This window comes from Genypterus blacodes, unplaced genomic scaffold, assembly GCF_046128005.1.
Source record: "Genypterus blacodes isolate CSIRO-AG114 ecotype Tasmania unplaced genomic scaffold, CSIRO-AGI_Gbla_v1 ptg000240l_1, whole genome shotgun sequence".
NCBI classification, from domain to species: Eukaryota; Metazoa; Chordata; class Actinopteri; order Ophidiiformes; family Ophidiidae; genus Genypterus; species Genypterus blacodes.
In genome coordinates, this window is record NW_027467038.1 from 723,581 (window position 1) to 738,875 (window position 15,295).

The 15,295-nt window shown below is 46.2% G+C and overlaps 1 protein-coding gene across 1 annotated transcript in view; it reads right to left on the minus strand.

Moving 5' to 3' along the window:
* Nucleotides 1–218: 218 nt before the first annotated feature.
* Nucleotides 219–15,295, minus strand: part of LOC143016663 (alpha-1,6-mannosylglycoprotein 6-beta-N-acetylglucosaminyltransferase B-like) — a 72,104-nt gene continuing 57,027 nt past the window's right edge. The window contains exons 10-17 of the mRNA XM_076171102.1: nt 11,601–11,734; nt 9,904–10,040; nt 7,410–7,565; nt 6,675–6,821; nt 6,107–6,223; nt 3,617–3,691; nt 2,525–2,808; nt 219–1,828 (exon numbers count right to left, since the gene is read on the minus strand). Coding sequence (XP_076027217.1) covers nt 1,630–1,828; nt 2,525–2,808; nt 3,617–3,691; nt 6,107–6,223; nt 6,675–6,821; nt 7,410–7,565; nt 9,904–10,040; nt 11,601–11,734 — 1,249 coding nt within the window. The 3' untranslated portion in view covers nt 219–1,629. The remainder of the gene's footprint in view (nt 1,829–2,524; nt 2,809–3,616; nt 3,692–6,106; nt 6,224–6,674; nt 6,822–7,409; nt 7,566–9,903; nt 10,041–11,600; nt 11,735–15,295) is intronic.

Genomic DNA, 15,295 nt, shown 5'->3' on the forward strand with positions numbered 1-15,295 from the left:
CAGTTACTGTGTGTGTGTGTGTGCGCGCGCAACCCTCCAGTGTGTGTGCACCTTTATAAAGTCTTAGAAAGTTCCCAGAACTAGAAAGCAACGGACTGAGTTTTGGGAAATGATGCAACAAGATATCAGGAACAACACATTTGAACATCCTTAATGTCTCTGATGAATAAAGATAAAGAAAAGAGATAAAGATTTTATTTGACTGTAAAAATTCCACATTTTATATCCAGGATCTATAACTTTTGTAAATAAAAACTGTATTTCTTTCCTCCGCTCACTCAGTAAAAGAACTGAATGTACTGAGGCAGATGATGGAAGAAGAAGTGATGAAGATGAGGACGTGGGATTTGTCTGAGACGTCATCAGGGCCTCCGCCTACTGTGCATGACAAGCTGACCGGCCCGAACATACAGTAGCCATCTGGTTAGTACATCGTCTTCTGGTTCCTGTTTCCCAGCATGCCTCTGGGCAGCCTCAGGAGGAGCGCAGGGGAGGAAGATGTTGATTCTTCTTATTGCCATTATGAGCTTAGAAATGAACGTTTAACCCACAAAGAAACTAAATGAGGTGAAGATATGAGACCACATGTAGGTCTGGTATCTTCAGAGAGTTCAGCATCTGATATCAGCTCTCTGCTATCCTCTCTTCTTCACTTCCTCCATTGTTTCCACGTGCTTATCGCTACTTTCATACTCCAAATGACAGATCGGACACCTGTGAGTACAATGGATGGATGGATAGAGGGATGGGGGGATGGATGGAGGGAGGGATGGATGGAGGGATGGAATCAGGCTGGGAGATGAAGACCAGACGAAGCCACACTTTGATCCTTTCTGACTTTTTTTATTTCATGACATTTTCATCACAAAGGCCTGGAGGACTCTTTAAAAATCCACTTGAGAGCTCTAAAGGCTTACTTATTGAAAAATAATCTTCTGTCTCTTTTCTTTTGCCTCCTCCTCTGTTTTGCGAGCGCCGATGATTGCATTGACTGATGTTGCCCCCGCAGTTTGAGTTCAGTCTGACAAACGACTCTGTCCATCACTGGAGGAGGGAGAGGACAGAAGTGAGGAAGATAACCTGCTTGTCCATCATCCTTTGTCCGAGCGCGGGGAGGAGATTGGATATTGACCCGAGGTCGGCGTCTCCCAGCCCAGATATTTGAAGACTCTGTCACGGTCCCAGTAGTGTGTCTGTACACCAGCTTCATCCAGGCTGCAGACACTTCCACAAAGCTTTTTAGAACCCAGGGAATTTCCGGGGGTTAATGTGAAAGTGGGCTTAGAGGATGGAGATCCACGTGTTGCCCTGCGGTGTGGTGTACTTCCTGGTTTGACTGACCTCTGTGATAGGAGGCTAGTGTGAAGCCTCTGCTGTTTGTCCCTATTCTGTGACAGAGGGTTTGCTGTCAGAAGAGCCAATCAGAATCCCCACTAGGCAGCTACTCAAGGCCACATTAAGCTCTTTTAATCAAATCGTACGCATTCATCACTAGATCAACATCTCAATAGCCTCCAACCCTTGTTAGCCTACAGCTGCCTTCCTAACTATTCATGAATCCGTCTGTGCTCCTTTTCCTACCACATTGTGACCAAACCTTATGTATCTGTCCTTTACGCGTGCCCGTCATTATAGACAGTCCCTGCACAGCGCCACCTGGCCGCGGCGGAAGTCCCTGCAAGGGCAAAGACGCCTGTATTTGGGGGAGTGTCCCGCGCAGCTGAAGAGGAGGGGCTCCCGCTGCAGGCCGCACTCCCGACGCACCACTGAGAAGGCCGGCAGGATGTGGTTGATCTCCGAGTCTACCACCTCGCACTGCACCTCCAACCTGAGGGGTCAAACACAGGAGAAGACGTATGTATACATTATGTAAATATACACTGGCTCCGCTATACACTGACAGTAATTTCCCTAGAGATAATACTTATACTTTTATCTTATCTTATCTTATACTTCAGTGTGGAGACGTACAATGTAAACTGAGGTAGCTGACAAAAAGAACAACTGATACCGTCTTTTCAGAGGATTGCTATGATTTCAATCATCTTTAAACTCCCTGTCCTCCTCCCATAGTGTTTATACCTGCAAAATGAATACATCCGCAAAAACCTGAAGGAATCTGCCCCATTTCAAGTGATCCCACAGTCACACATGTAGAGAGCTACAAACTGCTATAAGCTTCTACCTCAAATTTGAGTAATATACAAAACACCAACAACAACTACTGGAGTCCACAATAAAACATGAGTTGGATGGGTCTAAAAACTGCGACTGAGCCTTGGATCTCTGCTGGATCTTGGCGTGTGGCTTTGACTCGTGGCACAGAGTTTGGACGCTGCAGACTTGGCCCCGCCATGCACTGATGACAGGATTCATATTCATTCTCACCTCAGTAAAATGAATTGTGGCTAACTTAAGGCGAGGCACAGGTGGGTTAAGAACCTGCCAGTGTTCATTTTGTAGACAGAATCTCTCTGGCCAGGTGGTTGCTACGCATCGCTGATGAGCGTTTCAGCTGACTTACCCACGCAGCGCCTCCTTGTTGTTGATGAAGCGGAAGTGAGCAGGCTCGCAGACGAGACCGGCGCCCTGGCACGCCTCCACGCAGGACTGTCCCTCCTGAGACACCAGCAGCCGCAGGGAGGCCAGGGGAGGCCAGGCGGACGGAGCCGTCACGTTGGGCGCCCAGCCCACAGCGCTGCTGTTAGGCAGGGGCCCAAACAGAGGCCCCGTCAACCTGCCGCCCCCCCCGGGCCCCGAGTGGGACAGGTTGGCAGGAATGAAGGGAGGTTCTGGGGCACAGAAGTCCTGTGGGGGAAAGATTACAAACGCTATAATGGAGTCTGGCAGAACAAAGTACGAAAATCAAAAAGGGATACAACAAGTGTGTTACATGGTGCAGCTGAACTTTAAGCTGTGTGTGTGTGTGTGTGTTTGTATCTATAGAGTGTGTGAGAGTATATGCTTGTCTATAGAGTGTGTGGCAAGAACACATTGTGCATCACTTCATTACACGATGACGTCTCCAAACTAACACTAACAACTAAACTAAACTAAACTAGCACTATTTAATGCTTTAAGTTAACTTCAAGAATAATAATAGAGTGTGATGATGATGAGGATGATGATGATGATGACTATGGTGGGCTTTTATTGATCAAGCTCTTCATGTGAGACAGCCGTTGTTGAACACTGCCTGTTGTTTAGTGGCAGCTTGTTGCCATGACGCTGCCTGTCAGAGTCTGCTGACGTGTTCTTCCAGCTGTTAAAAGTCCACAACAGCTTTGCGAGCGGCTACTTGTCTGACCCAGGATCTGTCTAAGCCGTACGCATCGCCACGCTTCACTGTCATTATGCAAATCATGCATCCAGATGTGCTTGGGTATGATTGACTGTGAGTGTGTGTGTGTGTGTGTGTGTGTATTTGTGAGATAATATCATACCACCTTGTGAAATACATTTTCTTTGGGTGCTATTTTCCCTTACAACACCTTCCATGCATATTTGTAAAACATTCAGACACTGGGACGTTACTATCTGCCCTGAAATGCTCTTAACTAAGAAATATCCCACATAGATCATCAAATTCAGTGCAATCACCGACACAAAAGCTCACCTGATGCTGGATGTAGGCGTGGACTCTCTCCAGCATGCCCTCACACGTGTACTCATAAGGCAGATACGGCTCGACCTGAAAATCAAGAGACACACACACATACACACACACACACACACACACACATTCTTGTTTACACTAATTGCGACACACACTATCTATTCTCCTTGTTAATCCCCGCAGATGAATGATTCCACTGTCACACTTCTGCAAAGCGTAATCATGATACGTCTGCGCCTGGAAACTCATTAAGGTTCATTTGCATCACAAATTGATCATCCCCTGCTGTGATTTGACGGTTTTATGACTAAGGGTACTTTTGATTGGCCTAATTATGAGCGGGTAACATTGTGTTGTGGTGCATCTCCGGCTAATAACAGAACACAATGAATACACACTAACAAACTGCCTGATGAGAACACAACAAGAGGCTGATTCGAGGAAATGAAGTCGCTTGGGTTGCATTGATATCACAACTGTCAGCCCCCAGGTATAAACATATCAATTTAAGTTTCATGACTTTCAGACTTTCAAAGAGTTCCATAGAGGCGGAACAAAACAAAAGGATGATCTTGTCTCCTCCGCACCAGAGGGATGTCAGTGTCTGCTTTTCCGTCCCCACATGCCAGAGACCTGTACACAAAACGATCAACGCCTCATTAAACTGCGTTCCTGACGTTTGGAGCCGCAGCCCGCTCCGTGTTTGACCACGCGTGAAATCAGACTTGGCCCATTTAAGCACAAAAACACCGCCAGTGGAGCAGGCAGGGACGATGTAATTTAAAAAGTTACACGCGGCACAAATCTGATCAAAGAGTTATGCTAATGTGCTTTGTAGAGTGCGGCGGGGAGGAGAGACGCGGACAGGAGGGAGGCAAACACACACACAGGCCCTTTGCTAGAACAAACAAACGCTCTCTCCTCCTCCTTTATCTCTTCCCTCTTTGAGCTTTACTTAATCAGGCGTGTTGACTTAAAAGGCGCGCTGGTTTACAGCAGCGCAGCAGCTTCCAGGCCCACAGATCTTTATCGCATTTAGCTCAGCTTTTCTTCCGGATGCCCCAGTTTCCTACCGCAGTCCAAAGACTTGAAGGTTATGCCAAGGGGAAGCTCTGTGGCGGCTCCAGACCCCTGTGACCTCACACACCAGGGGGGAGTAAATCAGGTCTACATTCTGCTGAGGGGAATCAAACTGGCAACCTACTCATCGTTATTTATCGCTTATTTCTCATTTAATGCAATGTTCATCTAGGAGCCAAAGTTCAAGTAATTTTGAGAAGAAATGAAAAAATAGAAGGGAAAGAAAGCTTGAGCGGATTTAGTGTAACATGAGGACAGATCAACCACTCAGAGATTGCTTTGTACTGCATGACTGAACATGAACCATCCACAGAAAGCCAGCTTTCCTACGTGCGTGTGAGTGTGTGCGCGTGTTTGTGTGTGTGTGTGTGTGTCACGCGGCTAATGGTCATTCTGTGCTGTTATGCCTGTCTATGCATTTTCAGCTTCTCTGACTCTGAGATTCAGTCATGTGTGTGACTGTGTGTGAACATACAAGTTTGGGTGAGATTGTTTGAGTATCTGTCTGTGTGTGTGTGTGTGTGCGTGTGTGTCTCCAGTGAAGGGTGAACCGGCTCATCAGCTCTCTCTCAGTGCTCTGACAGAGCAGACACAGATAGAGAGGCCAGACGCTGCTGATGAACTGTGGCTCGTCTGACAACAACAAGAAAGAGACGAAAGGAGATGGGAGATACAGGAGAGACACACACACACACACACACACACACACACACACATACACACACACACACACACACACACACACACACACACACACACACACACACACACACACACTGCTAAGGACAGAGCCTTCTAACGGACAGCAGAAACGGCTGTCTGCTTGTGCCCAGTAACTGACACCTAAACAAGATGGCTGCTTTGTTGGTGCTGCTGGGGTTTGTTCTTTAGCTGTAAATGTCTTCAAACACATGGACGGACTGCAGGAGAGCCATTAGCAGATGCATGTGTGTGTGTGCTGCATCCACACAGACGACAGCGCTCACTCAAACCATCTGCAGCTGATACTTTTGTTACAGAAACGCACACACACACCTTAAACCCCGCTCACACGCGTCAGACTCTTTCCATTCTTTCTCGTTTTATCTCTCCGACTGCCTCCTTCGTTAACCTCACTCCCACTCACACTGAGTCGAGCGGCCCTTTTGTTCCCTCTCGGCTCAACCTCCTCTGTGAAAAGTTCAGAGCTCTGTGGAAGCGGAAGATCACACTCGTGCTTTTGCATCAAAGTTTTAGATGAAGATCACAGACACAGCAGCGGGTAAGCAAACACACACACATACACACACACACACAACCGCGCTCCTAGGAACTACAACACGACCTGTTGCTAGAGATCAACCAGGAACGGCCTGAAATGTGACCTTGGTGGCCTTGTTTAGGAGGTGAACATGCAGAGGTTTGACCCACCCTGGTCCTCATGATCTCCCTGATGGCTGAGTCAAACTCCACAGAGTTGTTGTAGTCCACCGTCATGACGTGAGGCCTGCCGATGTACTGCTCTGCGTACGGGTGCTGGGAGGACACCTGAGGGGGAAATGTCATCATGGGGTTTTTTGAGGCTTTCCTTTTTCTTTTCCTGTTTTTTTTTTCTAGCTAATTTGTTTTTAAAACATTCATTTAATTTCTAGAGTCAAGGATTTTCTAGAGACAAACAGAAAATTGGCAGAAATGTTGCAATTTTCAGGATAAAAATAATTGTAGTTCTGTTTTGTAAAGGTAATTTTTAACTAATTTGGAATTTTACTTTGAAAAGCAAAACTACAGAATTGTTGTTGGAGCCCAGAGGGTTAAAGCAGGCTGAGAACTCTATCAAACCTCTACTGGTGTTTATTAGCTTAGGGACAATTAAGAATGAACCTGGACAGATTTCTCAAAGGAAAGTTTAACATAACATCTAGCGCCTTAAGCCCTCAGACTGGTGAACCAGGTTACATGACAACATGGCTGCAGGTGAAACTGAACGCGGCGAGCTTACCTCTCTGGACGTGGGCTTGCCCCTGAAGAACTCGTGATTGAGCGAGCTGTGAGGAGGGTTGAACTTTGGCTGGAGGAAGATGCAACCATTGGCTATCGCCTCCAGAGGGGCGGGGCCTTCGTAGGGGAAACCGAAGCCAATGAAGAGCTGACGGAGACAAACATCTGAACGTTAATATGCAGTATTCCCCATGAAGCCCAATTTACAATTTACACTGACGGTCATGAACGCGCCTGGAAAAACCGGCCCGTTCTTTCGGCTTCGCTCGTCATGGTCTGGCGACAAAATGGATGACTTATCAGAGAATAGATGTCATTTCAAAGAGGCTCTACAGTGGATAATTGACAGTTCTGTCCTCTGGCATGGACGTGCAGCCTTCCTACCCCTGACAGGACGACTGCACAGCTCGCTTGGCTGTCACCAGACTTTACTTTCAATTTTCACTCCAGAAACTTGAGGAAACTGTTTTGGAAATGTCGTCAAAATTTCTCCTACGCCGTCCGTCAGAATGAGCTTCAGAGCCTCAGAGCAGCCGTGCGTCTACAGTACAGAGTGAGTTCAAGTCCTATTTCCTCAGTCCTGGCTCCTGGCGACGCGCAGCACTGCATATTTTAACACACACACACTCGATGAGCTAAATCTGGTATGTTCAACCAACCAACCTACTCATGATGCAGTGAACATGAGAGAGTTTGTGAACGTGTGCAGGTTACAAACGCCATTATTTTCTCTTGCCTTGGCCTTGCGTAGCAGCTGCTGGAGCTCATGCTGGGGCAGCAGGCCGTGGTTCTTCACAAAGGCGGGGACCTCTGGCGGCCTCTGGGTTTCATAGTACACAGTACCGTGGACCTCCATGTACCTGTGGAGAATCTGCAGGAAACCTTCCTTACCCTGCTGGGAGAGGAGGGGAGAACGAGAAGGGGGGAGGGGGAGAGGAGGGCGTCAGAGGAGAGGAAGAAGACGATGAAAGAATCATCAGAGTCCATATGCAGTGTGTTTGATCTGCCTCTGCTGTGTGTGAGCTGTCTGCCGTATGTGGGAATCCACTTTACGTGGTTTGGACCTGACTATCCTTGAGAGACGAGAACTGAGACAGGCTGTGGCTCCAGAGGGACAGCAGATCAGAGCTCACACGGCTCTGAGGGACGCAACCCTGAGGAGCGCCGGGCAGATTCCCACCCATACCTTCTTGCTTTGAGGCGTATCCTTTGTCTAAAATGCTTTTATAAGTGTGTCAGCTAACGTCCACATTCCCTGCCAGAATTAAGCAAATGATTTCGGACGTCTCCTGCTGCCGCCGTCTCTCTTGAACACACACAATCACTTTGAACCACCACAACGACCAGAAATCCAATAGCCGGCGAGATGGAGAGCCTTCACACACCCACAATCGCACAAACGATAGCGCGGAAGCAATCCAGCACTGTGGCATGTAATCAATGGCTCTGATGGCCTTCACTGACACTGATACAGACACACACACCCATCCCCTTCTCCTTCCTCACTGCCTGGTATCCTGCCCTCTCTTTGTTTCACCTGGACTCACATTTGGCCCGGAAACACAGAATGTGGCTTTGGCATGGCCAACAAAATAATCGTTCATGAAGTCAACAGGGATTCACTTACAGCCAAAATATCATTTATGAAGAGTAAATCCATGTCGTTGACCCCTGCAGTCCGGCGCTCAGCACAGAGCTACTTTTTCACAAATAATTGCACTTTCACTTTTTTTTTGTGCGTTCACACACAGCATCTCCATTAATCCCATCTAATTATCATTGTTATCTTCTGTGTGTGAGAAAGCTAGAGCACAAGGTCAAGCAGGATGGCTGGGAGAACAAAAAGCTCAAAAGCACCCGCTAGCAAGCGCACGTGACGCGGGAATGAAGCGTAACCCCTGGCCGCGGTATCGAGCGGCCGCGTGGCGTTAAGCAGCTTACTGTATCCCGCCGCTGTGATGTGGCCCCCCCGGCAGCTGTAATTGAAGGCTGCGCCGATCGATCGCTTCCTCTGTGAGGATTTTCCCAGCCAATTAGGAGATTAGCTCAAGTGCTAAGTGCAGCAGACAACATGAATTAGCAGAAGGAGAAACACGGCCATGGACGAGTGCAGATTCTATACACCCCGGACCTTGGCCTCACAGCTGCATGTGTGTGTGTGTGTGTGTGGGGCACATTTACTGTAGCTCTTATAGTGGGAACACACACGTGCCTGCACTCAATAAGACACCAAAGAGATGAGCTCGCTTTTGCATTTTCGAGTCGTTTAGCGTTAAAGGGGTTCTTGTTGTGACAAACCCACACGTCAGGAACACAAAGCTTCATCTCTGATTGGCCCTTTCCTTTTGCTTTTGCATTTCTCTGCCAACACAAACACAAACACCTGTTCTGCCTGAACATCGGCTTCACCTTGCAACAGGCGAGAGATAACGAGATAATCACTCTCAGCCGAGCGGCGCCGATACATGTGAGCAACAGATCAGCGTGACATTTGCAGCTAAACCCCAACAAGGAGCATCTCATAAAACACACACACGCACACACATTTACACACACCGGTGAAGAATCTTACCTGAAGCTGATGAGCATCCAGCCAGAAACATTGGAGCAAAGACAGAGAGAAAGAAAGAAAGATGAGTAAAGAGGCAAATTAGACCAGAATGAATTGTAGACAGAAAACAATACAACAATGTGGCAAACAAAGAATAGGAATGAGACCATAATTACACACTACATTTCCTGCCTTTCCAGCCCGGCCATTTGCAGATTGCTATATTGTGCTTTTATAACCTCCATCACGCTCGTATGCCAGCGCTGGCAATTGCACGGGCAGGCGGTGGAAAGTAAAAATGTAACAAGCAACGTCTTTATAATCATTTCAACAATGGCTGCTGAGCTGCAGCCTCGCACAATGGGCGGCGAGAACAAGTAAGGCGGCTATTGAGAGGAAAATTGCCCGCAAATTAAAGTTCCACGTATTGTGCTGCTACAACAGAGCAGCAACGGCGAGCGTGGTCGAGACGGGAAAATGCTGTCATGATAGTTTTAATATAACTCATACAGCTGAAGACACGCAAATGGAAACATATAGGATTCAACCAAAACAGCTGCTTCTGTGTGATTGTGTATGCTTTTGTTCACGTCTGCGGTCCGTATCAAACACACTCCCAGGGTTGTCAGTCAGTTTGAGCTTGTGTGTGTGTGCAGTGTGTGAGGGATTTTGTCCTCGCCTGTACCTTCCACATGCTGGCCTCTTTCCCGTAGACCACAGCCATGTTGTTGACTTTGTTCAGCTGGATGCTCCTCTTCTCCGTCTCGTTCAGCTCCTCCGAAACGAAGCCCATGAATGAGTTGTCTGGTGTGTGAGCTGTGGTATGTGTGTGTGTGTGTGTATTGCAAGTGGTGAGGAAAAGTAGGACAATAGTAAAGAGAGAGAGAGAGAGAGAATCGTGTGTGTAGACAGTCAGGCAGGGAAGAGGAGAGTTTGATCGTGTTAGAAACAGAGAAGCAGAAAGGAAAGCAGCACTACTTTAATCCTTGTTTGCCACAGTTGAGTGGCAAAGTGATTATCGCCTCTCTAAATATTATAAATAGCGTCTGTCATAAAGCCAGCTGCTGCCGGCTGGGAAGCTCAGGCAGTTTTGGCGGCACTAAAGAGTTACAGCTCACGTTTAACTGACTCCAGAATTCCATCTAATATGGAATAATATGGAATGCTTCTTCATTGTAAACCCTTCACTGATTTATTGTTATTGTTTATTTGGGACAATTAACCTCACATACTGACGTTTCAATGGGACGTATAATGCTTGAAAAACATCTGCAGATAAATGCAACTGTCAATCAAGTAGACAATATCACTATATGTGTTATGATGGATCAGCTTCTATCCGTTTGTTTATAACCATAAGAGGGACAAGACTACAAACTCCACATGCCAAATAATGATTATCCTTATAAATCGTCACAATTCAGCCAATTCATTTGATCTGGATTTGACGTTGCCATTTAAAACACAGACCAGTAAAATGGTGCAGTGTCACTTTTAAGATTGTTTATCTAGCAGTGCAGTCAATGTAATGCAGGTATTGTGCATGAGGCTGGTTGCTTATAAACAAAACACATTCAAAACTGATGCTCCAGGCAGAATATATATTTGATTACATGTTGTAATCGAGGAGTCTATGGTGAAGGCCCGAGTGCAGTGACATGGACTGTGGATCCCTCTGCTGGCTGTCGCCATGGCCAATCGTATCCAGCGTGAAGTAGTTACTTGTTACACACAGTGAATATTCCTGCTTAGGACCATTTACTGTCATATTTCAGCTTAGATGAGTTTCACAGAAGCTCACTGATGACATAATGACTCTGCTGTGGGAGAGCGAAGGGTCACAACAGCACCCAGAACCAAAATGTGAATGCAAGCGAGGGAAGTAGTCAAATCTCGTTTCAAGAGCTGTGATGAGACGGACAAAGGCGAGGACGGGGAGAAGGGAAGATGGAGAACAGGCGAAGCTTGAAAAGATGCGAGAGGCTGTGATGTTGCTGAAAATAGCGGTATTAAACACAGCGCTCAAAATTAATGTGAACAAGCAGCCAAACCTGTCACAGAAAGTGTCAAACATTGAACCGCAGTTATTCTAGCGTTGTTTAGATGACAAAGTTCAGGCGCTGCGTGTGTGTGTGGGTGACAGATGAGACTTTCTACTGTTACATTTTGAAGATCTAATATGAAAATGCTGGAATTGCTGCATGATTTATGAATTAATGAAGAATGATGCGAGGTGTTGATGCATTGTGTGGATCAATGAGAAGAGCAGGAAGATGAACAGTAGACAGCGTGTAGAGGAAGATGGAGAAGACGTTCAGTTCATTGAGATGGACACTGAAATCAAACACACAAATGGTTGATCAAAGTGGTTCTTACGGAACATGGTCATGTACTGCCTGGCGTTGAGGTTCCAGTAGCCCCAGTTGGTCCGGTAGCCGTGCAGAGTGGCGTACTCCTCGTGATTGTAAGCCGGCTCCGTCCCAAATGTGTCAATCACTCGGATATGACATCTGCAACAACAGTGAGGTGATAAAGAACCACTACTCAACCAACACACATTTAGTTATTAGAGATAAATAACCTAACCTTAAAACCTTAACTGTTGCATTTTATAAACTATAACTTTACACAGTGGAAGAGATATTAAACATAGGGAGATGGATTTTTTGAAATGGGAACTTTAAGGAGAAGCCCGATGATCTAATTCTATGTAAATCACATAAAAAGTCCTTAAATGAAAAACATATTGGCCCGCCTATGACTAAATAAAGAGTAACCATTGACGAGACGGAAGCAAGACGGAGCTCGAACGCTCATAGTTTCATTTGTGAGATGTGGAAAGTTGCATTACAAGAACTGGGTCATGATATGTTTCAGAGTGAAAATTGGATTCATGTTTGGAAGTATCTTCAGCTGCACAGCAACACGTTTGATGCCAGAGGGAGAGAGGAGGATAGAGAGAGAGAGAGAGAGAGAGGGAGGGGGAGAGACAGAGGGAGAGAGAGAGAGAGAGGGGGAGGGGGAGGGAGTGTTGTGGAACTAAAGAAGCTCTTTTCCTTTAAAGTGTGTCCAAGTGAAAATGTTTCCACATCGTAGCGATCAAGTAATTCTGTCTTACATTTATATATTTATTTTTCTCAACACACACACACACACACACACACACACACACACACACACACACACACACACACACACACACACACACACACACACACACACACACACACTTATCCCAGTGGGGTGAGAATTCCATATGTTCCAAGAAAGAAAAGACGAAAAAGCGGAACAGTGTCGAAACAAAAATGGACTGACAATTAGACAATCTAGCTATGAGATAAGTTGTTTTGTGCATTGCAGTGATTTCCTGTGTTTCTGAGTCATTTTGGATCTCCTGAGGTTAACGACAGGAAACCAGGAGGAGCGAGCGCCGCACAATTCAACACCAGCTGCTGTCAAAACTGACAAAACACCAGCTAACAATGAAGCAGGAGCCGGAAAATAACAGCAGCCAGCAGCTTTTAGTCTACAGCCGCTGAGTACACTGTGTGTATGTGTGTGCGCGTGTGCGCGTGCCTGTGTGTGAAATGACAGTGACAGTAAATCAAAAAGACCGGAGTAACGATGGAACTAGGGTTTGCGGGCGGAGCCGTATGAAGCACAATAGCAAAACACAGGCTCAACGTGATCACACACACACACACACACACACACACACACACACAGAAACGGTGATACTTGGAAAATAAGTGTTTTCTAGTTGATGCTTTTTGAAACTTTTGACAATCCTGATCTGATGTGTGTGTGTGTGTGTGTGTGTGTGTGTGTGCCATTTAGTTCTGTGTGCTTATTTTCCATTCTACTCTCCAATTTCCTTATGGCTACTTCACTGTTTCCAGGGCCACAATGACCAAGTAGCTGTCTGGGTATATGTTGTCCTTAAAAAATGTATACTTACAAACTGCTATTTATTTCTTTTAGCCCTTCGTATCATTATGTGTCATTTTTGATGGAGCCACTTTCCGCCACAGTGATTTGATTGTTTTTCCCTGAATTGCCTGGATTGAAATCCCCGAGAGGCGAGCGTGACCTCGCTTTCTATCACATCTACCAGGGAAAGTGACTTCTCGTCCGTTGCTCATTGTTAGGCGGAGCGGACAGAACGGGTTTGCGATCTCGGCGTGACACTCAGACGTGACATTGGAGCCGGCGTGGAGAAATCAGTTTGTGATTTCATTGTGAGTCCAGAAAGTGAGTCACCGCACCAGTCTTTGATTCTCAAAGGTCGACACTTGACATTTAGCTGTGAGGTTATAGACAGCCAAGGAAGGAAACTTGCACTTAAATTCTGATAGGATGGGATTTAGGGAATTGTTCCTCTAAAACATCCTGGCTAATGTAACCTGCAGCCCTTTGCATCACCGACTCACAGGTGTGTCGGTGTGGCGGACCGAGCAAAATCAACACTGAGAATTTGTCGAACGCAGCCGTCCAGTTTCCACCCGTGCGTGCGTTTCTCCACACTCTGTCTGACAGTTTGTTTTCTTTTTAGATATTTCAGTGAAACGCTGCAGCACTCAACGAGCCCAGCAATAAATTGAGCGCATCTAAACGAGGGGGAAGCTTCTGAAAACATCTTATCTGCAAAGGGAGCGTCTGACAACATACGCATTATCTGTGGAGCTTTGATTCGGGACGCTGATGATAAAAATCCTGCGTTGTTCTGCGTATGTGTGTGTGTGTGTGTGTGTGTGTGTGTGTGTGTGTGTTTGTTTGTTAAGGTCATGGAAAGCTGACAATGAATTATTGATAACAAACCTTGGAGTTTCACTTGTCTCTCATGCTCTGCCCTGCACACACACACACACACACACACACACACAACCCTCCACGATCATATATCCCCGGTTCTGAAATTGGCAAAAATGTTTCTGCCTGGAGATAAGAAGTCCCCGTAGGAACAGAGAGAGAGAGAGAGAGAGAGAGAGAGAGAGAGAGAGAGAGAGAAGAGGGGATAAGCAGAGGAGAACAGGAGCTGAATATCTATGGCGGGTATCTCATTACAGGGCTAATCTGTGTTAAATGACTGCTGGGCGAGGCTCAGGGTGGGGGTTAGGGTTACAGTCGATGAAATTGCGAGTTGACGCTCTTCTACATTCAGTGTTCCATAGTTCAATGAAACTTGGTTGGCAGGTCGGACGTGAACGAGAGAAGAATCCATTACATCTCACTCACTTTTGATACGCAAATCATAGAACTTGGACGTCTTGGGTCCGTCTGCCTTGATCCTTATAGGCTGTGTCCATTTGATTTGCCTATCAAAGCTGAGCAGGCTGACTAGGCTCTTCTTAAATCTAAATACTTAAATTTCTACTTTGAATACATCCTGTTTGTAACATAAAGCATCCAGACTTGCTTTACGTTTCTATGGAAGCAATAATTCAACCTGTTTTTAGATGGGACTTAGGGTTTTTGCGTGAGAGCCAGTTGTTGCTCATGTGGTATTCAGGCATCTTCTGCGTTCAGATGGACTCAGCTCAGTGTCTCTGCTTAATTGGCTGCACCTGTTGTTTATAAACACACGGCAGTCTCAAAGGATTTGAGCTTTAGCTGTCACTCAAACTGCTTGTAACTACTTCCTTCTACTTTACTTTACTTTTTACTTTACGATCATTTGGCAGACGCTTTTATCCAAAGCGACTTACATTACATTACATTACCACCCTTCGCAGAGGGGGGAGCAATTGAGGGTTCGGTGCCTTGCTCAGGGGCACCTCGGCAGGGACTCGAACCCGCAACCCTCCGGTTCCCAAGCGGAAGCTCTACCCACTCGATGACTGCCTCCCTTTACCAGGGACAGAAATCATTCAGACATCTTCAGGCCTTCAGGCTTCATTCTTTCAGGATTTTGAAATATATTTCTTTCTTTCCTTTTTAGAAAGTGTCAGTTTAAAATGATTCATATTTGACAGGTTTATCAGCCATTCTCTATTAAAATACATTCAAATTCCCTTCAGGCCTTCATACTTTCAGGTACAGAAGCAGCAACATTTCCAGCATTTGTAATAACA